The sequence below is a fragment of the Falco cherrug genome, chromosome 3, assembly GCF_023634085.1.
Source record: "Falco cherrug isolate bFalChe1 chromosome 3, bFalChe1.pri, whole genome shotgun sequence".
NCBI classification, from domain to species: domain Eukaryota; kingdom Metazoa; phylum Chordata; class Aves; order Falconiformes; family Falconidae; genus Falco; species Falco cherrug.
In genome coordinates this window covers 19,084,460-19,111,817 of record NC_073699.1, presented here as the reverse complement: position 1 = coordinate 19,111,817, position 27,358 = coordinate 19,084,460, and the positions used below count along the sequence as shown (strand labels likewise).

The 27,358-nt window shown below is 39.5% G+C and overlaps 1 protein-coding gene across 3 annotated transcripts in view; it reads right to left on the bottom strand.

The window, feature by feature from the left end:
- Positions 1–640: 640 nt before the first annotated feature.
- ATAD2 (ATPase family AAA domain containing 2) overlaps positions 641–27,358 on the bottom strand; it is a 35,223-nt gene continuing 8,505 nt past the window's right edge. For 2 of the 3 annotated variants that reach the window (XM_055704685.1, XM_055704688.1), the window contains 23 exons: positions 26,991–27,075; positions 23,909–24,019; positions 23,330–23,438; positions 22,232–22,354; positions 21,184–21,292; positions 20,848–20,963; positions 19,410–19,584; positions 18,649–18,737; positions 18,189–18,348; positions 16,480–16,570; positions 15,735–16,049; positions 14,419–14,545; positions 13,317–13,500; positions 11,597–11,782; positions 10,187–10,322; positions 9,843–10,039; positions 8,152–8,311; positions 7,679–7,801; positions 7,432–7,584; positions 5,904–6,302; positions 5,113–5,237; positions 3,969–4,097; positions 641–2,524 (listed from right to left, as the gene is read on the bottom strand). In XM_055704685.1, coding sequence (XP_055560660.1) covers positions 2,483–2,524; positions 3,969–4,097; positions 5,113–5,237; positions 5,904–6,302; positions 7,432–7,584; positions 7,679–7,801; positions 8,152–8,311; positions 9,843–10,039; positions 10,187–10,322; positions 11,597–11,782; positions 13,317–13,500; positions 14,419–14,545; positions 15,735–16,049; positions 16,480–16,570; positions 18,189–18,348; positions 18,649–18,737; positions 19,410–19,584; positions 20,848–20,963; positions 21,184–21,292; positions 22,232–22,354; positions 23,330–23,438; positions 23,909–24,019; positions 26,991–27,075 — 3,444 coding nt within the window. In that variant the 3' untranslated portion in view covers positions 641–2,482. The remainder of the gene's footprint in view (positions 2,525–3,968; positions 4,098–5,112; positions 5,238–5,903; positions 6,303–7,431; positions 7,585–7,678; positions 7,802–8,151; positions 8,312–9,842; positions 10,040–10,186; positions 10,323–11,596; positions 11,783–13,316; positions 13,501–14,418; positions 14,546–15,734; positions 16,050–16,479; positions 16,571–18,188; positions 18,349–18,648; positions 18,738–19,409; positions 19,585–20,847; positions 20,964–21,183; positions 21,293–22,231; positions 22,355–23,329; positions 23,439–23,908; positions 24,020–26,990; positions 27,076–27,358) is intronic. The other variant, XM_055704686.1, reaches the window with a different exon arrangement.

The following is a 27,358-nucleotide window of genomic DNA, read 5'->3' as shown; positions in this document are numbered from 1 at the left end:
AACTCCCACTGCCCATGGCTCGTCAAAAACATTGCGTTTCTACACACTTCTCTCATAGCCGTTGGCCACTTTGCTTCAGTCACAGGGAGTACGGTTGTTCCCAAGAAAGAAAAAGTAAGGTGGCTCAGGGGAACCACCAAGCTCACCGCTACCCATCAGTCACGGAACATCAAGACCGACAGTACCTACAAAACCCTAGCTGTACAGCTACAGCAGCTTGTGGAGACACGTGGCGTGAAGAGGTTTGATCAAAGCTTTGAAGTTCTGGTCCCAGGAATGTTTCTGGTTCCTCAGCCCACACTCTTGCTCCTGGTCAGTTCTTTAGCTCCCTTGGGGAATGTGGTCAGCAAACCGCCCCACATCCCACTGGACATTGTCAACAGCAGCCACTGTGGAGATCTAGTTAAGGAAAATGAGGTCAATTCCTTCATCACGTTTCCAGTGTAATGCATTGGATTAAAATGTAAATTTTCAAGATAGTTTTTCTTTCTCCTGTACCAGCCTTCACTGTATAACCAAGATGCCGCGCGAGTGGGGCAAGCCTGCTGCCAGACAGTTATTTTAAAGTCTTAAGACTTTCAAGGGCAAGGTTGTTATCAAAATTATTCTGTGATTAAAACAGAGCATGCAAAAGCCCCCAAAAAGGTGATTAATTTTTTTTATTAATACCCATCCAAACAATACAGAGAAAAAATTCTGCACTGCGCACAAATGTTTGGACAAACAGACTAGAAAGAAACCAAAAAGGAAGACTAGAACATTCCTAAGAAACCAAACACAGGCAGAGGGATCGCGGGCATTCAGGATCACCAGACACTGTGTCCTTGAGATGACGTAACACAACAGCAATGTATAATCGTGCCACATACTCTATCACCACGGATATAAAATTTTATTCTCATCCAATTAAACTTTACTCATCTTATTCTGAAATTTTCTTAAAAATAACTGTCAAATTCACCAAGAGAAATTTTCTCTGCTGGTTTGGAGAGGCATAAATCTTCAAAATGGGGTACTGCTTTGCTTTTTACTGAAATATACTTACCCCAAACACCACATTCATTTTTATGTCATAGGCAGGTACCATTCTCTCCAGATAAACTGTAAATAGTTTTCTAGTTAATTCAACTACAAGCCACCTGATCTGCAACTAACAATTTATGTTAAAATGCTGTTCTCCAGCATCAAGACGATTGTCATTATTGCAAGCAAGACTAAAGTTTACCTCAGAAAGTTACAGCAGTAAATCTTGCTTTGTTTCAAGTTATGGCATATTTTTGGCCTGTCAAAAAAGCAGCTAGCAAAAAGTCTTACAGCACTTTTCTTCCGCATAATTTCTTTAGGTTGTTAATTCTAGGAAAGCCACTTGAAGTGCTATCAGGTAATTAAAAAATAATTACCTCTGAACTGCATTAAGAGGTTTCTAGAAGGATTTACTTTTCATGTACTGACATGAGATTTAATTTAAACCTTTATGTAATAATATGCAGTGGGCTATACACACCACAGACTACTTCAGAGGACTGTATTCCCACAAGGTGGAAAACAATGATAAAAGTTTATCAAGTTTTTGATCGTTTTTTAAAGAGAGGTACTGAAATTACCTGGGAGATGTTCAGATCTGCAGTGTTCCAAAGGCAATCACAGCAGTATGTCACATAAATAGATATATATGGAGGGGACACAAATATCAAAAGCAACTAAAGGACTTTGAGTTTCCTTAATAAATTTTAAAGATATATTTAATAGATGTATATGATATGAAGAAATTGTATGGAATAGGGACAATAATTTAAGTGTAAATATATATTTACTCAAAGAATGTAGGTATAGTCATTAGGTCATGTAACCATATAGTTTGAAGGAAATCATTAATGAAATAACTAATGGAAAAAGGAGTCTGTTTCTCATTCTCTAACAAGGGGCCTATTTATAAAAGGATAAGAAACATCCCAAAGTTATCTAGAGGGAGCGACTAAAAGAAACAAGAATAAGAAACAGATGGTCGACAAGGACATAAATTAGCTCAGACCTATAAGAACACTGCAAATTTGGAAGACCATCACATTCCAGGCAAAGGGCAAAAAGTACACCATGAGGAAGGGCCTACGGCATTCCTCCCAAAGACCACTGTCCACGTCTCGAAGTCCCCTGCCCACAGTTTTTGGAAGAATTTGAGCAAGCGCAAAGGACTGATAAGCTAATTAGCATACAAAGCAAGAGTGGGTGGGGTTGGGAAATGAATATGTATATGCATTAAATGAATATTCATTTGTTTTATTGTATGACTATGAGATAGTTCGTCACTTCGGGTATGCACGCCTGTGGTGCAGCAATTCCCCATGCATATGCGCGCAATAAACACACCTACTTTATAACTTCTGAGTTATAGAGTTTAATTCTGTACTTCATATAAATATATATATGTAGAATTAATCTTCATCAAACAACAAAAAACAGAGAAGTATGCTGCAATCAAGGATCAGTGAATGCAACTGAAGGCTGCAATTTCTTTCTTCATTTCCTAAGAAGAAAAGACAAACTAGCAGTTAGCATGAATAAAAGCTCAAGAACCCCATTTGTTTCTTCATAAAATACAGTACATACAACATACAATTGTTCAACACGTTCAGCAAATACAGCTGCTACCACCATCACAATGTCTTTCTATACCCACGAGCTTCTAAATGCATCCCTATGCATCCAGAAGAGAGAGGAAGCTGGAAAGACTGTATGGATTGCTATCAACGGCAGTTTCAACAATTACAAAGTTCCTGAAAAGCTACAACTGAAAGCTGGAACTGTAATTTTCTGCACTCTGAATAATTACTTGTTAAAAAGTTTATTTCTTCATACAGTAGGGCTTGCTCCTGACCGACTTGCACAGTCACTCTGAGTAGGTTTTTTTGCTGAAGTTAAAGAAAAAGAAATCAAGTCTCTCCTACTTTTTAAGCATTAAAAGTTATGTCACAAAAGCTCACAGGCCCTGAGATAACATCAACAAAACCCTTCTCATGCTAAAACCCACATCATTATTCTAGATGAGAGAAGGGCGCATTTTTCAGCAATGACCTCCCTCAATCCAAATCCTCACCCATCGCTGCACAACCAGAACAGAGCATCTGTTCTAACTCTTGTTCGGACATAGAAGAGTTCGAGATGACCAGGGCTGAAGAGAAGAGGATTCTTTTTTTTTTTTTTTTTTTTTTTTTTTAAGGCAGACTGAGAGGCATAAAGGATTTTACCTATTCTCAGGCACAAGCATCTCAAAGAGAAATGTATTCAAAGATCTTGAATCTGAAGACTGACTATCCAACTGAGCTAAATCAACTCTATACTGGGAATGCCTGACTGGGACCATGGGTGCCTGTGGAAGATTTTTGCTGAGTTCTGACAACACAGAAACCCTCTCTTTGAGAAAGAGGTCAGAGAATTGGATTCATTAGCATTACACCATCATAGGCAGAAATCTCCCCGCATGTCAAATTAAAGAAGCTTGAGCCACACTAGTTACAGAGAGATTATGGTGAGGGCTAGAGAAGTCTCAAACTCTTGTTACATTTCGTACCAAGAATGAAATGACTAGGTCTAACTGCCTGTGAGGGGAGAAAGAGGAAGCAACAGACTGAGAAAAGCACCCTCCTTTCATAGCCCCCCACTCCTGAAAAGGTTCTGGAGAAGGACTACTGACAGACTGAGGTTAAGGGCTTTGAGAGGGCTGTGTGGGTGGACCCATTGTCTTCAAGCCTTTTCCTCCTGAAACTGCCAACAATTAGCCAAATACAACAATGGTTTTGCAATATGGATAAATGTCTTCCAGACTGAAATGACTCTTAACACAGGCAGACAACTAAGCAGGGAAGAATAACATTAAATAAGCATCGTGTCCAGAGCACACACATACAGATGCATAACACACCCATGCCTAACAGTGTCACAAAGTGCCATAAGACAAAAAAAAAAATTACCTTCACTAATGCGGTTTTGTCGTAATCTTCCCGATGTTGGTAAATGCACTGACTAAGAACAGCGTATAGTTTTTCCAGGTGAAATATGCTGAAATTCTTAGTTACCACTGTGACAAGATGCAACAATTTCTGGAAAAAAAAATAAATATGGAAACTACAAGTTTAGAATAGCACAAAATCTTCTGAATAGGCTTTTTATGTTTTCAGAAGCTAAGCAATAGCAATACAACTAACACCCTACTTTGTTATATTGTTAACTAAAATAGGAGTGACGCCAGAAAACAGATGAAAGATCTCACAAGATTTAACTGGAGAAAATGAATTAATTTTTCATACTTCAGAGGAAAGGAAGGCTTAAATTTGAGGCAATATTACTAATCAAAGCTATCCCATCAACGATCACAATTGCAAATCAGCTGCTTCCAGAATGGCAGGGAATGACACAATCCAATTTGTTGTAGCGTAGCTGCCACAGCAAAGCCACTGTTGCATTTCATTAGAGAAACTGTTGCTGCAATGCAGGGCACTGTACAATGAATGGCTCTTTGGAAGCCAGGCTACAGGTCTCCTGGATACAGCTGCACCAGCTGGAAATGGAAGCATCCTTAGGTGCTCACCTAAGCTGAACGTGTACCATGTCTACAGCTCTGCTGGCAGAACACACTGCTCAAGTGTCAGAAGCAGACTGGGAAGCAAAGCTAGATCAGTTAGCTCCTACCATTAAACGGGAGCATGGATAAACTAGCAGAGTGACTCTGCCTGCAGCAAATTGCCAATCTTTCACACACTCCTTGCTGTTACCAAAGATGTGAATTTGATAATCTCTGGGAAAGCAACAGTGGCAAGCTGGTGGCAGCACCTTCTTCCACAGCTGGGCCTGTTCAGTGTGTGTGTGGTGTGTGAGGCTGTGAAAATGTAGCTTAAGAGAGCAGCCATACGAAATGAAACTGCCCGTCATCAAAGTGCCTTTACACCAGGTGTGGAAATACAGTCATAGTCCATGACAGGCTAAAATTATTTTACAAGCTACATATCCTTCCCATCATTTTAATCGGCACTGGTTAACAACCAACTTGATTTACAAATGTACATGTAGCAAGAAAACGCCCTACTTCAGTATTAACAAAACTGAAATCAGACTTACTTTGAGCTCACAGTAATCCACAATCACTGGCTGTGTGAGAGTTTCCGTTGCATTCTCCACATCCGTCACCTGTTGCTGCTCCACCTGAGAATGTCTTGCATGACCCCTGCTGTATGCATACGTATCTGGAGTGACATAAATTTCTTAAGTCAGGATATCTGTTTATCTAGAATACAGTATCAGCAAAGTATCCTTTACCTGGAATACAGTCTCTCTTTGCAAGAACAGACAGAACTGTTACCATTTTTTCAATGAGAAATGCTCACTTTTACTTTCTTTCTGGGGAGAGTCATTGCTCTGTAAAAATTAGAAACTCAGGCACCAAAAAAAGCACTTAGAGAATCAGCAGGGTAAACCCAGGGGACAAATATAGTCCCATTGCCATTAACTCCAAAGTTACTTAGGTTCAGAAACATATATCCTAATGTTGGCATGGAAGATAAGTCTTCTACTCCATGCGTGACACTGGGTCCACACTGACTTCAAGTACAGCTTTAAGTTACATTGCTTATTACTAGGAAGATACTCATACAATAAAAGAAAGTCAATGAATTAGGTACCATTTATAAAACAAACTTCAGAATAAAAAAAACAGCAGGTGCAGAAAAACATGAGTTTGGCTAGTGTAACTAGAGGGGCAGCATCATTATGCAAGAAACACTGTGTGCTGATTTTAGAGAGAGACAGCAGAAAGAACAGAACAGAATGCAAGAAGGCTAAAACCTAATAAACAGTGTAATCCTCCTCAGGAAGACAAAGAAGTCAAATGACCCGTTTGACTTTTCACTTACTATCTGAACCTCTGTCTTCCGAACTTTCTGCAATTTGGCAAGCCGGCACGTGACTCTCCTTTCTTAGATCTGAACATTCAGAAAGCATGCCTCTCTTTTCAGAAGCAGATTTACCCACAAGGAGAACTCTGTCTCTTTCTCTTTCTGGCCCAAATTCATTTTCATTCCCATATTTCTGTCGTTCTTGAAGTTTGTGTTCATTGTCTTTGATATAATCCTGTCTGGACTCAACTTCAGTGCACTCCATGTTAGAAATGTGTTTTTCTGGAGACTCTTCATCGCTCTCTACTTCATCTTGGTCTTCCGGAACTTTATTCTCTTTATTGAACTGTAAAATCTTCCTCTTTGCTATAATACCTGAAGACCATTTGTGCTTTCTGCGTTTTCTTTTTGACATAGCTGCAAAGAAGTATCAGAAAAAGTAATCCAAAATATTACCAAAACAGAATCCAAGCATCTTCACCTTAATTAAAATGGTTAAGGAGGAAAATTATCAGAGGAGCTCAAGCACCATTGTCTGCCTCCCTACATATGTCTAGAGGAAGAGCTGCAAGTCAATGAGGTCAATTTGCTATTAAATTTTGAAAAGCCAGATACAGAATGTCATTTGCAAAACCCTTGGCTTCAAGATTTTATGAGCAAAAAATTCTTACTTAGTTGCTTACTGTCTTATTAGCTGAAGTAATATAGATGGACAACAGAAAAGCATTTTGAGATGAGCCCTTCTTCAAATCTGTCCTAAGGCTGTAAACTTCAAAAGCTAATGAGACTATTTTAAGAGAATGTTTGCTGGAGAAAAAGCTGTCCATAAAGATTTACACCTCTCTCATGCTTTCCGATTCAGTTAACCTTGCTTGAAATAAACTTTGCATTTCTGCCTTCCAGAAAAACCCGCTATTCTTTGTGTTCACAGAGGGCTGCACAAAGCATAGGGGGTGAAGTCAACACCAAGATTCTAAGTCATGCCAGTGAGATCAGGAAACATCACACCACATCATGTGTTTTCACCAAGACAGACCCAAGTCCCTTTGTTCTTTCACATCCTTTACACGGCAAAAGTGAGGAAATAATGATCTTTCATTTATAGATCAATTACTATTGCTCCCCTGTTTTTTTCCCCTCTCCCTCTTCAACTGGAAACCACAATAAGGGTGGCACAGAGTCTAGCATTTGGCGGCAGAGAAGGGAAAAATACTGCTTCATGTAACTAAAACCTAGCTGACTATTCAGAAAATGCCACATACAAGATTTTTGACTTCAAGAGGTAGCAATTTAGGAACTATTAAATGTCAGTTGGGCTAGCAAGGACAGTGTCTTACAATGTAAACCAGCCACGGTACTTGAACTTCAGAACTATATTGAACGAATGACCTCTGCATTTTTCACACATTTCGAAGCAAATTACAAAATGTAATGGCTCTGGCATGAAGAACCAGGCACCACAGAAGCTTGCTATGTCACAAGAACAGAGAAGGTATCAGTGATGCTAGCACCTTCTCCAAGAAAGTCTGAATAAAATGCAACTTGCCATCATTACGGCATGGTGTGCTGGAATATACAGGTGCTGCTGGAATCTTCATTTTTTCAGTACACTTTGGGTCTGTTTTCTTACACTCAGGAAGAGAGTTCTGCTTTGGCATGACATGATAGAAAGGTGGAGCATTCTTTGAAGAGCTGCAACCTTGCAAGAAAGAACAGATAGCAAAGAATCATCTTGCAATATTGGCTACAAATACTGAGACAAGTCTTCAAATCCTCAGTGTCAAAAAACATACCTCTTTCCTTACGAGACTCTTTAATTTCTTCACAGCGTTGCTCAAAATCTTCATCCATTTCTTCCCTCACTATGGCATATGCAGTATCTCTCAAAGTACAAGCTCTGTGTCTAATGAGACGATCTGAAATTTTACAGTCACAACTGAGTACCAGCCAATTACATCCTTTACTTGGATGACTTAGGAAGATTTTCCTCTTTTCACAGGTAGGTTCTGAAAGGTTATCTCAGCAAGTATTTTCAGTGTAACAACAGAAAAATTCATTATTAAAGCAAAAGCATGAGTTACTGGTCAACACTTCTATCACAATTTCATGCCCAAGCAGTTTAATGCTACCACACTAACGACGTGGCAAGAAATGTTCTCTGTGGATATTTAAAATTATCTCATTCCAAGTCTACTGTCCACAGAAGACATTTATCAATTCATATGTTTTAAGTTTTTCCAGATTAGGGATAAAAACACATCCTCACCTCCTGGATCCTTATCTGGGTTGTACTCTAAAGCATTGCTACAGATTAGATCAATGTCTTTTAGAAAATCTCCTGCAGTTAGGTACTGCTGTAAGTCGATCTTAGAGAGAACTGCTGAAAGGTCCATGGGGTGCTTAATAACTGTGTCATAATCAGGCACCTAAAAACAAAAGAGAGATGCTCAGAGATTTAACACAGTATCAACCACAATTAATTATTTTAATAAGGTCAGATAAAGGACTTCTTGAAAAACCCCAAATATTTATGACACAGCCAAAGAGGTGGAAATTAACCAGTTAATTGACTGAAGGGAACAGACACCCAGAGTGGGATTCATTTCACATTTGCTTCAGAAAACCACAGCAAAGCAAACTTTCTCAGTAGCCACTCAAGATTCTCTTTATTGCTGGCAGAAAGAAAAACGCCGTAGGACCTGCACCTTTGAAATATCTGTCCTAGACATCTGCTTTAGAATCATAGAATGGTTTGGGCTGGAAGGGACCTTAAAGATCATCTATTTCCAACCACCTGCCATGGGCAGGGACACCTCCCACTATAGCCGGTTCTCAAAGCCCCATCCAGCCTGGCCTTGAACACTTCCAGGGATGAGGCATCCACAGCTTCTCCGGTCAACCTGTGCCAGTGCCTCACCACCCTCACAGTGAAGAATTTCTAATAGCCCATCTAAATCTACCCTCTTTCAGTTTAAAGCCATTACCCCTTGCTCTATTACTACATGCTTTTCTACAAAGTCCCTCCCAGCTTTCTTGTAGGCCCTCTTTAGGTATTGGAAGGCTGCTAGGAGGTCTCCCTGGAGCCTTCTGTCCTCCAGGCTGAATGAGATAACTGGACCCAGAGATGCAGATTTCTTTACTCAGACCATGAAAGGAGCCTGATGGCTAGTTTAGATGAGGACATCTATGCTTGTTTAGATTATTCACATCTCAGAAACTGCAAGTAAAGGGAAAGACAAGACAGTGGGCGCTCAGGGGAACAGGACTTTGCTGAAATGCAAAGCTGTATTAAAACTACAGCTGACTTTGAATTATACGCCCCTGGCTTAGACTTACTCAGTAAATTAAATAAGAAAGAGAGACATCAGAAGCATACAGGACGAAGAAGAAACCACACAGCCCTTATGGCTAATCTTATACTGAGGAGGCACCAGATGAAAGAGAACAGAAATCGTAATATTTATTTTGAAAACTGCTGCTTCTACCCCTGTTCTCACAGAAATCATTGTCAGTCAATCAAAGAGCTTTAGGCTTTATTAAAACACTCCTAGAAGTACTGTTTAAAAAGAAAGATCTCTGTGCTTTTTCAGTGCTGTAACATGCCTACATATCAAGGCTTTTTCAAAAGCAGTGTTGGTATTTGGTCTAACTGGCAGCTGAACTAGATGACCGTTGTAGGTTCCTTCCAAATGGAATACTCTCAAGTTTTAAAGACATTTTAGAAGGAGCCCAGGGCTTTCAGTGAATACTTAAGTAGCAGACATTCGAGAGCCTCAAGGAATCGCCAAAAGTAAAAGCAAAATTAACTTCCTGCTTCTTGAAAAATCAGAAGAGTTATAGTCCTAAAAACAAAGATAAAGCTTCCTACAAAAAGCACACAAACACTGAGAAATACACACAGAGCAAAATTATGAATGCACACAGATAAAATGGTGTTACAGATCAACATTAACTTACCTCCTCCGGGTCCACAGGCTTTTTAAATGCTCCGAAACGTCTGTCAACCACAAGTCTATGAGTCACATCCCTTAAGAAAATCCTAAGTTCACGCAACGTATCTTCCTCCCGCTCCCCCAGCTGTCTTATTTCTTCCTCAGTCAGCTGTCGAGGCTTAGGTGGCGGTGCTACAGGCAGTACTTCCAATGGCTGCCAAGCTTAATTTAATCAGAAACTTTGAATCAATTGATGGTATTCAAATACAAGCATATGAAAAATTATGGATAGAAAATTACCACCAAAGTAAATACTGTATAGCTATTACCTATCAGCACAGTTTTATATGTAGAGTAGAATAGCCTCACCTGCTTTGTTTTTCGATGCAGGAGGTTTAGCAGCTTGATTCATAATAAGGTCCTCAAAAAACTTCCTTCTTTCGTCCTGATCAGGCAAGCAGATGTTGAAAACTTGTTCAAATTCTTTAACAAACAATTCTTTTACCTAAAGCACAAGGAGAAAAGATACTTCAGCTATAAGGCCACACAAATTCATACTCTATTCCAAAAAGCTGAGCACCTTTTAAAGTAAACTCAATAATCATTTGGGTAAGACAAACCATGAAAATTTATCTTCTTGGCCTTAAAAGGCTAGATTTTCATAGTTGAGCACAGCAAATTAAAATACCTTCTTTAAGGAACACCTCCAAGGTTAAAGCTCATTGAAGGGACCAAATGATACACTGATAAAAGTGGTGACATTCAACACTTCCAAGACCACTTCTTTTGCATTTACCTGCCTTGCTCTCCGTTAGTTTGAATCTTTATGGCAGCCATAGAGGGAACAAGCAGGGTTCAGCAGACAAGTGCAGGCCTTTCGGTAAGGTGGTAGGTTTGTGGGTTTTATTTTTAATTAATTTATGTGTGGTGTCTGAAGTTGCATACTTCCAAGTTTTATTCTGTTTTTTCAATCTCTACCACCAAAATGAATGGAAGGCATTTCAGTACTTATTTTAGAAGGAATTTATTAACAGTATAAAAACCTCTGTAGAAAGTTAAGCCCTTTCTAAGCATTTAATGATTAACATGTCTAGGTAAGCTCCCCTCCTCTCCTCCCAAGTACTGAGACAAAATAATCAGAGCAGCAGCATCACATGTTGAACACCTTCCTTCAGTGTAAACCCTTCAGATGTCTAGAAAGCTAAGCATGTTCTCTCATTGAATTTTGTTAAGGAATACAATGAAAAACTCATTTCCAAGTTACTTAAAAAGAAGTTGGAACTTAGCTTTCTAATTTGTAAAGCTTTCACTTATAGGAAGAAACGGAAATGTTTATTAACAATTTTGAAATTACGTTCCGTCACTAACAGTGTGACCACCGTCCTTTTTCAGTAGAAGTATCTTTCACTTTTCAGTAAAAGTCTTTTTTTCCCATTTACATTTTAAGCATCATATATTTTTACTAAGTACATACCTAACCATCTTGAAGTCACTGTGTGAATTATTGCGTGAAGTAAATTTCTACATCTGTCTAAGAAGCATGAGCATGTGAGAAGGGAGGAAGAGCTGGGTCAAAGTCCATCTCTTTACTCAGAAAACGCTTTAGACAAATGCTTTTAGCATTGTTTTGTCTGAGCAAATTGTAAGGTTAGGGTTGCACCTGGTTAGGGTGCCTGAGTAATAGCAGTATGAATTTGCTTAAGAGCGCACAGTACTCCAATGCTTAAAGGCTTTGTAAATTAACAAGAAACTGAATAAAAAAAGTATTGATAGAAGTACCTCTTCTGGGAGATCTACGTAAAACACATCAGATGTTGCAAGCAGCAAAACTGGAGCAAATGCTGGAATGTTCTGCAGTAGCGTTGTAAAAGTAGCTTTCAAAGTAGCTCCAACAGCCTCCCACCACAAATGAATACTTGGGATATAAATTATACTTGGTGCTGTTCTTTGAGCTTCTCGCATCAACTGGTAAAATGAAAGCTTGGATAAGAAAACTAAACAGTGTAGAACAGGCTAATAAATAATGACGTATCAGTCAAACTATCTTATGAAATATGAGTACATGAAGCCAAAATATAAAAACAAACCAACAAAAGAAAAACTCCTGAACAATAAGGTAAAATTTTCACTTTGACTCAAATAGAGACATTGCTATGCAGACAAAAATAGACCTGAATCTATGCCTGATTTCCAAACCACTCAAGTGCAAGGTAACTCCTGAAAAGCCCCACAACTCAGCCAGTGTGCCTGAAAACCCAAGATGAACCCTTCCAGCAAGATGTCTTACTAGTCTGGGTAAACTACTACACAACTGTAATTACATCATTTTCAACTGAGAGTGGGGGGTACACAGTCAAGTCAGCCTGGACATGTGAAAAGACCTATGTGAAAAGAGGGCTGACATTGTAAAAGAAATCTGGTTACAATTCATAATTTCAAGTACATTTTAGAAGAGGTGACCAGTCTTTATCGGCCTGAACAGCTAAGTCACTCACAGCCTCTTATTACCAAAGGATCCATCAGACCAGATTACATGCTTTGGAAGACCACAAGTCATTGCCTACAGATGGTACCCTCAGTCGCAGGAGACAAACATGCACCTACCACATGAGGGAGGTGGCAACAGTCCTTTCACAGGACAAATTTCTCCATGTACCCTTTCAGATTACAAAGATTCAAGGAGTTCTTGTCACAAGATGGGAAGTGCAAGTGATATATCTGGGCAGTGACTAGACATGGTAGTTACACGACTGCAGATGCAACCATCACATAAGAAAAAAGGAACTGCTCCTCTTAGGTGACAAATGAGTATCCAGTCATGTCATGCGTCTGCCCTTACTTGTATACAGTTCTCAAATGCTGCTACAAGCTCAAAATATGTTAATACAGTGATATCAAACAACAAAATGGATTTCCTGCCTAAAAGGAAAAAAGCACCAAATCTGCTTATATCTAATTTTCCCAGTTAAGAAAAACACACCAGTGTACAAATGTGTTCCATGAATTTTAATACTTTTACTGCATATACAGCAGCACTATAAGCTGTATGCGTATATGTCAAAAAAGAAACACTTCTTTTCCCCAAAACCTTGATTGCCTTACAAATAGAATAAAAAAGAAGGCTACAAAAAGTGCACGATACACAGTCAGGCTGATGCCATCTACTGGAAGCACAAATTCTCAAGAAGCAATGAAAACAGCTTCCTGGATCCTACCAAGACTGGCAGGAGTTTCTTGCCATAAAGAGGGGTTTACTAGCAAGTAGCACCTCCCATCTTCCTGACCTGCTAGCAACATCCTCCCTGTTTAATGTGGAATTGAAACTGTGGCCATGGAGGACATCCTTATTCGGTATCATTTAATCTTGAAGTGGATTTTCAGATAGAACTAAACGGAACTGCACATTCAAGCTAGGCCACCTCTATGAACAGTGAATTCCGCTTCCTCCACTAGTTTATATACAGTTCATAAATCCTGTGAAATTAAAGAGAAGAGATACCTGGGCACATGTTTCTTCTGGTGATGTGATGCCAACAAACAAAACTGATAGGTCTAGTGTATAAACCGGAAACTTTTCCAGGGCATGTATTACTGCAGGTGCCAAATGAGAAGCTTGCCCACTCCCTGGCTTTCCGACTAATAAGAACCGTGGCCTGCAAGATGTTGGCTGGTGGTAAGCGTTTCTAGAACAGAAAGAAGAAAACAAGTTTGAAAATGAAGAGATGGACAGGCACACAGATGTTGGAAGATTTTTTTCTATATGCTTTGTTTATTTTGGGGCAGTAAATATTCCCTGTATTTCAGCAAATAAGCTGGTTTGTAACCAGGAAAACTATCAAAGCCCGTTTTCTTACAAACTTGTACCATACCTCCCTTAAGAAATCTTGCCAATCCCCAGCAGGTCTGCTATTCATTTGGCTGGGTTAAGTAACAGCTCTTAAATCCCACAGGGAGACTGCCCTGCTAAATACACTCCCCCCAACTGGTCAGTGACCCGATATGGGGAAGAACAACAACCCTCTGTCAGCACACACCAGTCTGCATCTCTTCACTACCCATGCACACCAATTTTGTGTAGGTCTTGAGTTTAAGTAACTGTGAGATCTCTACATCTGTAAAGTTTAGCTGAAATTTGGCCAAAGCTACTGGAGATGGTGGGAAAGAAGCAGCAGAACAGCATTACTAGAAAAAAATTAACGGGGAAACACATTGGCTGTATCTGAAGAAGTACACCATTGAATTGGTTGAATTACAGCAATACACTAAATACATACAAGATTCACGTTTATTTTATTCAGTCACTCTTTCATCTTTGAATTGTGTGTTGATTTCCTAGTAATCTCGCTTTGCTAGCATGAAATACATTTGTAAAGAGCATTTGTTTTTTCTACAACAATATGGTTGGTTGTACCTCTAGTTGCTGAAGTCAGTAGATCCTAGAGACCTAACCAAACCCCGCAGGTTAGCAGATTTTCATGTCTTCTTGCAAATACTGATTACCACACCCCCACTCTTTACTCCTTCACCTACCACCCCTCACACCAACTGTTAACAGACCCAGGCCTCTTAAAAATGTAATCGTAAAGGGGATAAACATTTACCTGCTAAAATTGAGAAATCTTTGCTCTTGTCTATCAGGCATTTTATCAGTTCGCTTATCTTCGAAGACTGATGGCGATTCCTCATCACTGTCAATCGTGTAATTTCTTAAAACACAGTTTAAACTGTCTGAAAGACAAGACAGGTTTGTTACCTTTCCGGAATAGACCGTACCTCACTCACATTAATACAGCTTCTAAATCAGTGCTGGAAACCACTTATCCTGTATTTTCATTGGAGAGAACACACTGAACACTGTTTTCTGAAGAGTTCATTGTGCCACAGATCTAAGGAAATTTTACCGATCTCTACAGAGCTGTCCTGCGTCCCATGATTTGCAAAAGGTATTATCTCTCAGTTGGTGAAAACTTGGGAGGTTTTTTCCTTAGAATTAAGATGATTAGGAACAACAGCTGTAGTTCCTAGACACCTGAAAAACCCAACAAGGCCAATTCTTTCTGGAGCAGGTTCCCCCACTGGATGTGGGGAAATCAAGTGAAGGTGACAGCCACAGAGTTCCATTTGTCTAGGACCAGTAAGTCAAGAGAATATACAAACCAATGCATATTCTAGATAAGGCTCCTTGAAGATCACTGAAGGAGATAATGGCAGGTGGACAACAGAGAGGGGATGAAATTACCCATCCCCTAGCCTCTCTGCTTTTAGGTTATTGGTGGGTTTCTGCCTCTGTTTTACCAATGCAAACAATTTACCAGCTCTACTGGGCATAATACTGGTAGGATATTCTCCAGGGATTAGCATCATAACTATTCATGGATCTCCATTAATCAGGAATGGAGCGAGTTTACCAATTCCTTTGCTCTCACCAAATGACAGACTAAACCTTGTAAGGCTGATGCAGCCAAGTCCCAAAGTATACATTATGAAAACATTCTGATCTCATGGGCAAGTGTACGGTGTGATCCACAAACATTTCAATTAAGAGACTATAGTTAACAATCATGATAGCCAAACCAGGATTTAGCTTAAACAACTGATAATGTGGTCCTGACAGTCTTCAGACAAGAATTAGAAGCACTCATGCAAAAATATCTATCTCCCCCCATTTAAATATTTATTTTGAAAGAGGTGCCTCATACGTTTAACCTTCTTTACAAATGATAAATACAATGTTAGCCACTGTCAGAATCAGGGTGCTCTAGAAAAGAATGCATAGTTCTCTACTGTGTACTGCGAGTCATGCACAGCTATCATCCAGCGCTGGGCACGCGTGTCTTATAAAAATTTTGTGTATGTTGATTGCACAAATCACAAGTTTAACTTTGGAAGAATTTTAAAGAAGTCAATCTTGTTATACCTTGCTGTTGGTCCTTCTTTAGTGCAAGCTCAGCATGAGGAAACACACCCTGCAAGGCTTTTAGAATCATTGCTAGTGTGTTTTCAAGCAGCGGTTTTAAAATAGGTGACAGTGCTTGCCCTGGTGAAGTCACAGCCCTCTGTGAAGCTGGAACAGTCTTCTGCATAGCCATGACAAAATCCTTTGCTGTCACTTTAATAGAAGCGACATCCAACTGCAGTTTCTCGCTACTTTTGTAGATCTGAGGATAGCGGCGGCGCAAAGCACACAGGGCAGCTTCAGTACATAAGGATTTAATATCAGCACCACAGTATCCTAAAATACAAAACAACAATCAAATGTTATGTCAGTCTTAGGCAACACAGAAGTCAAGGCCAAGGTATCTAAAGTGCAACGCTGAAAGACTTTGTACACAGCCAAAAAATTAAGTTTAAGAGAGAATCTGAAGAGTTACTGCACTGCAGAGTAGTTCTGTTACATAGCTTGCGGCCTGACATCCTGCACTTAGGAAGCAACCTCCTCATCAAAACTGCTCCCAAGGAAGATGCCCCAAACCCATTCAATGTTCTGAGAAACACAAAAGAAAATTAAGAGAAGAATTTCACTTTCTTTGCTCCTGAGGTGTGCAGCTGCCTCACTGCCTTGCCCCGCAGCACGGCACAAGAGCTTGGGTACTGACTGGTACAAGCTCCGATTCCTTAGGACTCAAGTCACGTGCAGTAACTCACCTAGTTTTCAAACTCACCAACACAATTTTCAGCTAGCTCTGCCAGAAACGTGTCCAGTGGCTTCGGGATCCAGTCTCGTGTGTGAATCTTGAAAATCTCTTCTCTAGCCTGAAAACAAAATGGTTGCATTTTAGTCTGTCTTAAATGTTCTCTTCAAAACTAAACACCAAAACACAATCCCCCCCCCCCCTCCAAACACTCACAAAAGTAAAAATGTTTTTCTTATCTGCTAAACTTTTGAGTATTTGGAAGTTCAGTTAATATGCTCTCTGCTTTTTCAAACAGGAAATTTGATAATTCTCAACATGCTACCTTAAACTCTTTCTGGGGGCCTGCAGTAAAAGAAAAGGCATTTCCAGCTTCCACAAAGTTTCCACAAGGATGAGACTTAATGATCCTCAGGAAAAAAATGTAATCAAAAAGACCACTGAAACCAACTTATCTGTAAACAGAGATTTCTCATCAAAGAAAACCCTCTCAAATTTAGCAAAATTTCATGATGACAGTCTCATTAGTTCATCAACTTTGCTCTTCTGCCAGTTCATTCAAAGAAAACAGTCCTAGCGCAGAGTTTCTAATTGCTACAATTACTACAAAGAACAAGAATTACAACTCAAACTACTGTCACTGATCCAGAAAATGTCAAACATTGCCTATCCTCATCTCTGACTTAGCAAGACTTTCATTTAACTATCTCCTGATTAATCATGGCAGACTTCTAGAATTCCTCCACAGCAGGAAATCATATATCGGATCTGTTTCATGGCACCTCCTTCCCTGTTGCTGAAAGCAGATAAAAACTGGAAACAAACATCTGTCTCAAATACACTATTTAGCACAGTTTAACTAGCCTTCAATCCAATAATCATTTTCTCCTTTTTTCCAAAAAGTGCTCATAAAAAAAAAGAAATATCAGTCATAGTCTATATGAGAAAAAACAAAACAAAACAGGGTTCCAGTTTTGCACACTTCCCCGCCACCCCCTCCCACAATATTTTCTGGTTGTTACAGGTTGTCATATACCTATTTTTTCACTGCTTAGCTACTGCCATTGAACTAGACGCTTCCCAAGCCCTGCACCTGTGCAGTGTACTTCACATCTTTGTCCAAGTCCCTGCTAATAAGTACCAGTGAGAATGTCACATCCCAAAATATTTAGAGGTATCCCCCAGGATACACAGCCAGGGAACGATCCAACACAGTCACTTTCACTATCCACTCATAAACCAAGAACTGAGAGCATGGGCACTTCAGGATGAAAGCGCCTAAGTGGATTAAATAAGGAAGCAAACACAAACTGCTTTGGGAATGAAAAATATTAATTTGCTCCAGCACCAGCCTTGATAACAGTTTTTGTTAGCAAAAAGATTGTGTGCGCACCATTTCTTTCATTTTCAAGATGCAACAGCAGTAATTTATAGCTAACTCACACACTCCTTCTTTCTTAAAGATTTCAGGGACTCGCAGCACCCCATTTTCTTGGCTGGTTACAGTGAAACCAGAACTAATTAGAGAATTACTTGTTAAAATCATCTGAATTGCATATATTCAGTTACCAAATCTGCCCTTCACAGTGCAACACACTCTCTCCAGATACCCCTCTTTTACCCAAGTTGTAGAATACCGATTTCAACTTGAACTGCTCTGTGCTACTGGATTGCTACGTCATTTGGTTGTAAAGATGGACTTTGCCATTTTAGCATTAAGGTTGAGTTTAAGTTCTGACCTCTTTATTTGGCAAACTGAAGAGGAACTCTCGATCAAAGCGTCCAGGTCTTCGTAACGCAGGATCTATAGAATCCAGTCTGTTGGTGGCTCCGATTACCACAATCTCTCCTCTGCTGTCTAAGCCATCCATAAGTGCTAGAAGTGTCGATACAATCGAGCTAACAGAAAAAAAGTAAACTTCATTCACTGGTTTAGTAAATTTTGTTACATTCCACATGACCTTCTCCAATGACCCCTCAAAAAAAAATATGCTTTTATTAAGGAGATGCTGGTTAATGAAACACTCGTTTTTAAGACATAAAAACACAGATAAGGTTTTTATCACACACAGATCTTGTGCTGTTATCAAGCTTAGTAAATTGTTTTCAATTACTGTTTAAAAATCTCCCAAGTTTATGTTCTTTTCACAAAGATCAAGCAGCTTCTCTGTAGATATAAAAAAAAAAAAAATGTACTACCTGTGAATTTGGTCCTGTTTGCTGGATCGCACAGGAGCAAGTCCATCTATCTCATCAAAGAAAATAATTGAAGGTCGCATCTGGTAGGCCTAGCATGAAAAAACAGGAATATCAACAGAAGTAAACTACTGAAGAAATCAGGAACTAAAGGAAATCAACAGAAGCTGCACTATTTTAAGAAGAAAATGCACGAATAACATGATGGTTGGAAAGTCACTGGAACTAGACTTTTCAGAATAGCACCAGGCATCTCTAACTAACCAACCTACTGGAGTAAGTGGCACAGCAGCCTGTGCCAACCCACTGAGACTCAGTGACAGGGAACAAATCAAACTAGTAATTTTTACAGCTATTTGGCAACCACCAAGAACAAACCTGGGCCTTCATTCAATTACAGGTTCTGAAGGCAAGCTTCTGTTACAAATTTAAAGGACCATGCTTTCAGCCTGCATCTCTCTCCCTCTGATCTAAAGCCACTAGCTCCTGCCTCTTGAAACAGTTTTTGTAGCTGTTCGGTTTGGGGGTTTTTTTGAGGGGTGCGTGAGGTTACTTTCCAAGGTTTTACCATTTGTTTTACTAATCTTTCCCAATACTTCTCAAGATTTCAAGCCCCTAAACAACCCGCTGAAAATGGAAACACCGACAATCCCATTTCAAGGGAAGAAACTGACAACACACACACAAAGAGTTCCCCTTAAAAATATTAACCACAGAAAATCAGTTACAACTCAGATAGAACACATGGCACATTTCAACCTCACCTGATCAAATAATAAACGAAGCTGTCGTTCAGATTCCCCCACCCATTTACTCAGGCAGTCGGCACCTTTTCTCATGAAAAAGGCTATTCTCCTGTCTCCTTGGCTACATTCATTAGCCAGTGCACGAGCAACCAGTGTCTTTCCAGTCCCTGGTGGACCATGGAATAGACAGCCTCTGCAATTACAAAGAGAGTCACATGAGAAAAAAAACTGTCATGGAAAAAAAAGCATCTATTACAACCCCTATCCCTAAACACACAACTCTTCTTTCCTAAACAAAACACAGTATAAGATAGTGGTTAACAGCTCAAGTGTGAGAAAAGTCAAAAAAGATGGAAGTTTTGTGTTTCCTACGCAATTCAACAAGGAAGCAAATGAAATGGACAATGCAGAGGTACAAAACAATGTAGTGTCCCAGAAGGACACTTGCAAAACTGCTAACAAACTAACAGGGGTGATTACAGGACAGCAGAGCCCATCAAGAACAAACTTCAGTACAGAATCTGAGACTGGGTTAACATATGAATCACCAGTTCATTTTTCACTGACATTCTCCATATTCATTCTTGTTTAAAAAAAAAAAAAAGCAAGAGTTGACATTAAAGCACTTAATTCTCCCTTAAAAAGCTTTAAGTTACTGGATTTTTGTCTCCCATTGCCAATGATAAACAAGGAGGAAGCCTAAAGCTGGGAGGGTATCCTGCATTTCCAGATAAATATAGCCATCACCTACAAAAGCCAATGCACTGCTGTTTCAAAAAGTATTTCCATGAATAAAGAAGCAAAACATGGAAAGATATTCTTTTCATTCTTTGTAATACTTTTAAATTTACTGAAAGCAAAGAATTTGATCTTTCAATATACCATGATTGAGTCTGCTGACCAGAATATATAAAGCTAACACTTAAATCTCTATTAATTTTGTTTCATAACACAGAACTAATTTAGTTGTGTGAGAAGTGGACAGATTTTTATTTTAGCCCAAGCACAACAACCACTACAAGGTTCCAGTTTCAAGTCCTATCAATTGTAAAATCGGTACTTAAGCACCCGGGGCAAAAAGATGAGAGGGAAAAAAAAAAAAAAAAAAAAAAAAAAAAAAAATCAGTGGCAGAGACAACTGGATTTCCAAGAAACAAATGACAGTTGACTTCCAGTACATAATTCCTTCCTGCTTATAAACTGCTCAAGTTGAGCTGTACATAGAACCCCAACCCCACCTTTTAAAGGGCAGACACTTCTAAAGTATATTCTCACCACACAGTACATCTTTGAACCTACATGTATGCTGGATTCTATCAGTTTTAAATTACTTTTTACTACTGCTAAAACCCCCCATCAACACTGCTGAAAATTCTGAAGCATGCAAACAGATTGATACCGTAGTTGAATATTCTCCTGAAAACACATGAATTAGAATTTTAACAATGTCTGTTACCTGGGAGGCTGAATTTTCAATCTCTCAAAGACTTCTGGATAAAGCAATGGAAAAACAACCATCTCTTTCAAAGCTGCAATGTGGTCAGCAAGACCACCCACACCATCAAATCGAACCTAAAGATAAATACAACAGAACACATTTTTGTATGTTAAAGCTGCAACCTTGATAAGATTCCATCAGAAATTCTGTGTCAGCATGAAGGAAATGTTCTGGGCAATTTTCAAACTGCTTAAGAGAAAACTGTAAACCAAGGCAGTTGTAGATGGCACGTTATTGAAAGCTTTCATAAACACTGGAAACATCTCACTGACACAATGTACTAAAAATACTTACCGAACAATCTATTTGCATTGGATCAACATCAGCCAGACTTGCTCCGATCTTCATTCGATCCTTGTGAATTCCCTTCAAGTCATCTGTCCGAAAGTTTAGTGGAAGACACCTGATTTGAATAAAGGAGAAAGAGAAAAATGCTTTCTAACTTCAGACACAGCTAGAAGACTTTTTTGCTTTTATAATGATGGCAAATGAATGCACAAGACCTTATAAATGAGCATAAACTTCCTGAATAATTCAATATTTGTTCAAGTTGCTGTATATGTGATATCCGTGGGTAAAGAAAGGAAGATGGTTGCTCCAGATGTTACACTGAGTTAATTAACTACTCCCAGCACTTCAGAATATCCATGCCAATGAACACAGCATATACATGAATGCACACTTAGAACAAGTTATTCCATATCTGGAGACCATGAACTGACCTTGATTTGTGTGATGGAAGAACCCCTCAAACCACACTGACATCTTTCAAAGATTTTTTTGCTTCTACATTCAATAAGTTACAGCCCAAGGGGATACTTATTTCAGCGTCGATTAATGTTATTAATTAATAAGTAAGAATTAAGAATTAAGGAGCTGCCCACCACTGCTGCTCCTTCCTGAGGACTTTGGGACGTGTGTGCCAGAAGACACACACATCTGAAAGACATTGGGCTGAAAACTGAGTCTGTTATTAAAATCATTTTTCTAGAAATTTGTTAAGTAGCAAAACCTCCATCATTTCCCCTGTTTATACCATTTTCTGTTACAGTGGTTTTCTTTATGAAAAAACTACTGTAAAGCATAGGAGCAGCAGAATTTTATATTCAAACATGACATCGAAGTGCTCCTCCCTCCATTCCTGCCTAGAAATCAAATTACTTACTAAAAATCAACTCTAAAAATCCAGGTTTAGGGAGTCCAGTTACAGTTGTCAGTACCAGCAGATATGATTAAATATTGTCACAATTTAGAAAGTGTACAAGATAACGCATCATGGTTAGGTAGAAGCAAACTCCTCTCAAGTAGACTCCTCCCTCCCCTATTGTCCAATTTCATTAACCTTCTTAAATCTCTGTTACAGCTGTGCTGCTTCTTCCTACGTCTCTCAAAATGCTCTTCATCATCAGATGAAGACGATGGGGAAGAGGATGTAGAATCACTGTTGTGGGCTGCGTGTCTCCGTCTGCAAATGTTTAAACAAGCAAGTGACAAAATTAAAGTACACACCAAGTAATACCACAATTTAAGTGAATTCTACCTCAGAATTTACTTTGAGATCTACAAAGTTTTCAGGTCATTGTACTCCTTGTGAATCTGATTTCAAAGCACATTTAAATGTTGGTGTCATGAGGAAAATCATGTATTTTTCTTAGGAAGGTAAACTGTTTGAGATGTCTTTGTGAAAAAGTTAAACAAATTACTCCTTTTGCCCAGTCTCTACCTCTCACACCCACACACAGAGTTTCACTTGGCATTATGTATCCATTCTGTGAAATGTAAACCTTTTAAACTTATTGACTAATTTGGCTTCAAAAACCCTTCCTTCCGTAACTATCTGCTTTCAAGGATGCTAAACAACGTGCTAATACCTAGCAAGAGACAGTATTTTCCATGCTCTAACAACTGCTTAAAGGATCCAAAACCCATTTCTCATTACTACTGCAATTTGTAATTTATAATTTCATTTAGCATTTTTCTCATTTAAGAATAGTTTCATACAGAAACATTAACTAATTCAAAGAGAAACAAGACTCAGTATTTGAGTGAATGAAAAAAAAAATCTATTGAAACTTCCATACAGGCTCTCACTCTAAATTATCTCCAGTTTAAGAAAATAATCTGTATCCTTCAAGATTAAATAGTCTAAGATTTTCAGAGGGAGATCCTGGCTTCAATTCCAGAGCAAAAGAATTTCAGTCAACACAATCTCAGCCCCAACCTTCAGAATCACCTTACAAGTGACCACAAATACTGCATGTAAAAAAGCTAATGGCTAATAAGAAGTATGGCCCCTCCAACATTTCCTTTTTTTTTATACCCTCAGACTATCACAGCAATAACCATACTAATAATTGCCACCAATCCAAACACCCTCGAAAGCATTATTCAGCATTGTGACTGACAGCCCTGTAAGAACTACCACTAACCACACACCAACCTGTCAGCTTGTTTGCAGCGAGAGCCTTGTGTCCGAGCACTTCTAAATGAGTAGCGCTGTCTGACAGGTGAAGACTGGCCCAAAAATTCTACCTTACGTTGTTTTGGCTCTGTTGAAAGTAAGGAATTTGGAATAATGTTACAAACAAGTTTAAGAGAAAGCAGGATAGTGAAGGAGGAAAAAGACGTGATGTCTTTCACCCATCTAAGTTCAGGGGAAGTTTCAAGTGATTTGAGTAGGAGGGAATGCTTTTTTTTTAAAAAAAATCAGTGAACAGTAGAAGAAAACAAATGCACACCTGTAAAAAGAGTAACTAAAGACCACAAAAGTGTGATTATCAAGTGTGTTTAATTGCTATTCTTTCAGGGATACATAGGTCATTTTTTTACTGAAAAACACCAGTACGCAGAGAGATGGCAAATGTAATGTGCACAGGATACATACATTCCAAAAAATTTACTTGAAGAACGCAGATAAGAAATTTAAGTTGAGTGTGTGTGTATATTTTCATTTAAAAAAAACACACCTGCACTTATATGCAAGAATTAGCTCTTAAGAGAAACTGAGCATATAACCTACTTTGCAATGGAGCTTGATAGCGCTCAACAGTTTTCCTCTGTCGAAAGTCATAACGCTTTCGAGTGCCTTCACCATCATCATCATCTTTCTCTTCACTTTCTTCCGATGACACTAGTGTACATAAACATAACTGTTTAAGTACTGTCGCAAATGATATGAAATTCAAAATGCACTACACATGCCTATAGGTTTTACCATTACCTTCAGGTTAATGATACAATAGATCAGAAAACCCGTAACAAGCGAGACCAATTCATGGAAGATACATTCCAGAAATTATAAAACACAGAGAAGCATGCATGTAGGCATTGTTCTGTCCTCACTGAAATTGCTGGGTGACTTCTCACCAGTCCTAGAACCAACAATTCTGTCATCTTCCTTAGTTAAGACATAGCTCCTCTGAAAACCACTATTTCAGAAAGTCATTTCTTGTTGTTTTGAGAAAGTGTTTCAAGGAAATGTTTTTAATACTCTATAGGGGTAAAACTACACATGGTAATCCAAGTCCTAGCTCTGCCACAGATTACATGAGCAATAATGGGCAAGTCACAGGTCTGAACTTCCCCAATCAGAAAATAACATCAAATGCATACAGTTTATGTTACTAGCTTCTGTAAAGTAACTTCAAGTTTTTTGTGTAAGATGGAAGCATACAAAAAACGGAGTGAAATTACCTAGCAAGTTCTTAATACCCTCTCACATTAATAGTGGACACCAGGTGAGGAATGAGCATGCTTGGTTCACCTACCAGCTCACCAAAATTTTCTTCATTATTCCATGGAAAGCACTACCCTTTTTATTTCTTCCCCCCCAAAGGTCACGTGGCTTTCTGAAGGTAAGTTACACAAGATACACAGACAGCACACTGAAAACTGAAAAATTATTTTGGCATCACTACCATCCCCAGTCTTTGGTACTCCAACACTCTTGTCAGAGGCAAGAATTTCTCTGCTTCTCTGCTCCTCTAGTCCTTCCCCTTGCTCCACTCAACTTCTTTACACCAACACTGACATGGTTTCCCCACTCCTTCCTGGCATGCTTCTCATTATAAAAGTGTATTATAGTTTCCTCCTAATTTAGAATACCAGAGTTTCCACTTTGATCACCAACTAACTGCCCCATCTCTTATTTCCCACCCAACAGACTATTTATAATTACTTTCTACAAGTCTCTCCTGCCCAACACCTTGAAATCCACACACTTGATCCAAAACATATAGGTCCTCCCCCTAGACTGCCCATGCCTTGTATTAAAGATACTCCTATAAAGCCTTAGGAGTTGATCTTCTAACTACATCTCCAAATGATGACTCAGCTGTCCTTCTCCCTTACCGGTCAAATGCCCTTGGCATGCTTACTCACATTTCTTTTTCTTAACGCCTTACCCTACCTTGGTTTCTTTAGGTCAGCCTCTTGCTGGACTTCTGTGCGTCCAGGTGGTCTCTCACTGCTCTACAAGGTGGTCTGACCACCGCAGTTCACACCTGGTAGCCACAGGCTGAGTCAAGCTAATAACAGGCCTAACAGACTGCACTCTGGCCTGTTCACAATGAGGAACAAGATCAGCCCAGTGCTCATTAACACCTGGACATCTAACTTGAACCTTTTTGTACGTCTCCACTGCCAGGGATCAAGTCTTACACAGTCTGTGTAACACGTACAAGATGCTGCCCTCACTGGGTACTGCATAAATCTGCTGCCCTCATTGGGTACCGCATAAATTGTCTCTTCTTCATGGTCTGATAGACAGGTGATGGGGCACAGGGCATGGTCAATCAAGACTATTGACCAGCAAACTATTTCCATGTGACCAGTCCTTTTTATCTTCTTGCCCCTCTCTCTTCCCATTCTTCTTCCTCCCAAAATCACCTGAAGACCTCCCTCATCCTGTCTTTGGTTTCTGCCTGCCCTAAAACCCCCACACTAAGCCCTGTGCAAACTGCATTTTCCCTGCATCTCACAATACCTCCCACCCCTAGACAGTAAACTCTTAGTCCAAAAGATGATCTGAGAGCTGTCCCTGATGACTCCTCCGGATGGCTTTCACACCTGGGACACTGGGGCTGATGGGACGAACCTGGGAGGGGCCCAGGCAAGACAGTCGCTCCTCTTTGATTTGAGTCCTTGATTTGGGTCCCTGTCTGCCACTGCGCACCCCTGTGCTCCTCTGGACTTGTGCAGATAGGACTTGGATGGGCTGATGGCCTTGGTAGGGGCCTGGCAGAGGATTATTTGGGCTCCTCCTCCTGCCACTGTCTCTCTGAGCTCTGTTGTGGGCCTGCAGAGGACATCCATCACAAAGTCTAACACTGGTCAGCTCAACTACTGCCACATCCTCTTCTGTCTTTAAGTACAGCCTTGCCCCATTCTGTTCCACCCAGAAGGCTCCTAACAAGGATCACTGGACTCACGCAACTATCATTCTCCTTAAAACCTTAAAAGATTTTCCCCCCCACTTCAAACAAAGTTAATATGGCCTCTTACAATTTAACCTTGTGCTTCATGTTATTTCCCTCCGAGTACCAGGATGACAGGTCCTCATTAGCAGCCTGGACAGCAGCTTCCACTGACTACATGCTAAACACAAAAATGAACAACACTATCTTTTCCCCTGCTGGTCTTCACACTCAGAAGGAGCTTTCCATACACATCTGGCAGTCTACCCTACTTCCTGAAAATTCTTGCTGTGCTGCTCAAAACCATGAAAGCTGTCATGCTCCTGCTGTAGTGAGACCACCCCTTTTCATCCTGAGTAATACCATACCATTTCTTTGTAATCCCACCTGTCCACAGCCATCTGTTGCCTTTGATCTTGTAAACATTTTCAAAAAGAACTGACTTTTGCTTTTTTTTTTTCTTTGAATAGCTGTTCTGAGCTCACTACAGTTGTCGTGCTTTAATGTTGGCTGGCTGAAACCAGGACCAACAGCTCAGCTCTGGAGTCCATGACTATGGCTTGCAACGTCAACAGGAATACAGCTTATTTTTTTTAATAGATGAAAAATACCCATTAATTCAGCTTGTCTCAACTATTTGAGGTAAGGCTTTTGGCTAAAGCATAGTAAAGAAAACTTATAACTAACCTACAATGTCAACTTGATTTTCAGCTATTTCTTTGCAGGATCTTTGGATTCCTTTCTTTCCTCGTGAGTACATACTGAGGTTTTCCTAATTAAAACAAAACCCAAAGATCAGTCACAAATGTGCAGAAAACCTGACATGGGCATATTTGGTGCCTACACAGTAACATTATCAAGGCACTCCATGTACACAAAATATTACATTAAGGGACAGGAAGAGAGAAGAGCAACATCATTCTGGCACGCAGGAACAGTAACAAGAATTTCTGCTCTAAAATAGGGTTCAGTACATGTGATAGTTAAATACTTACCCAGACAAAAAACCTGACTTTATTAATCACAGGTTCATAGTTCAAAAGCATGGCAGTACA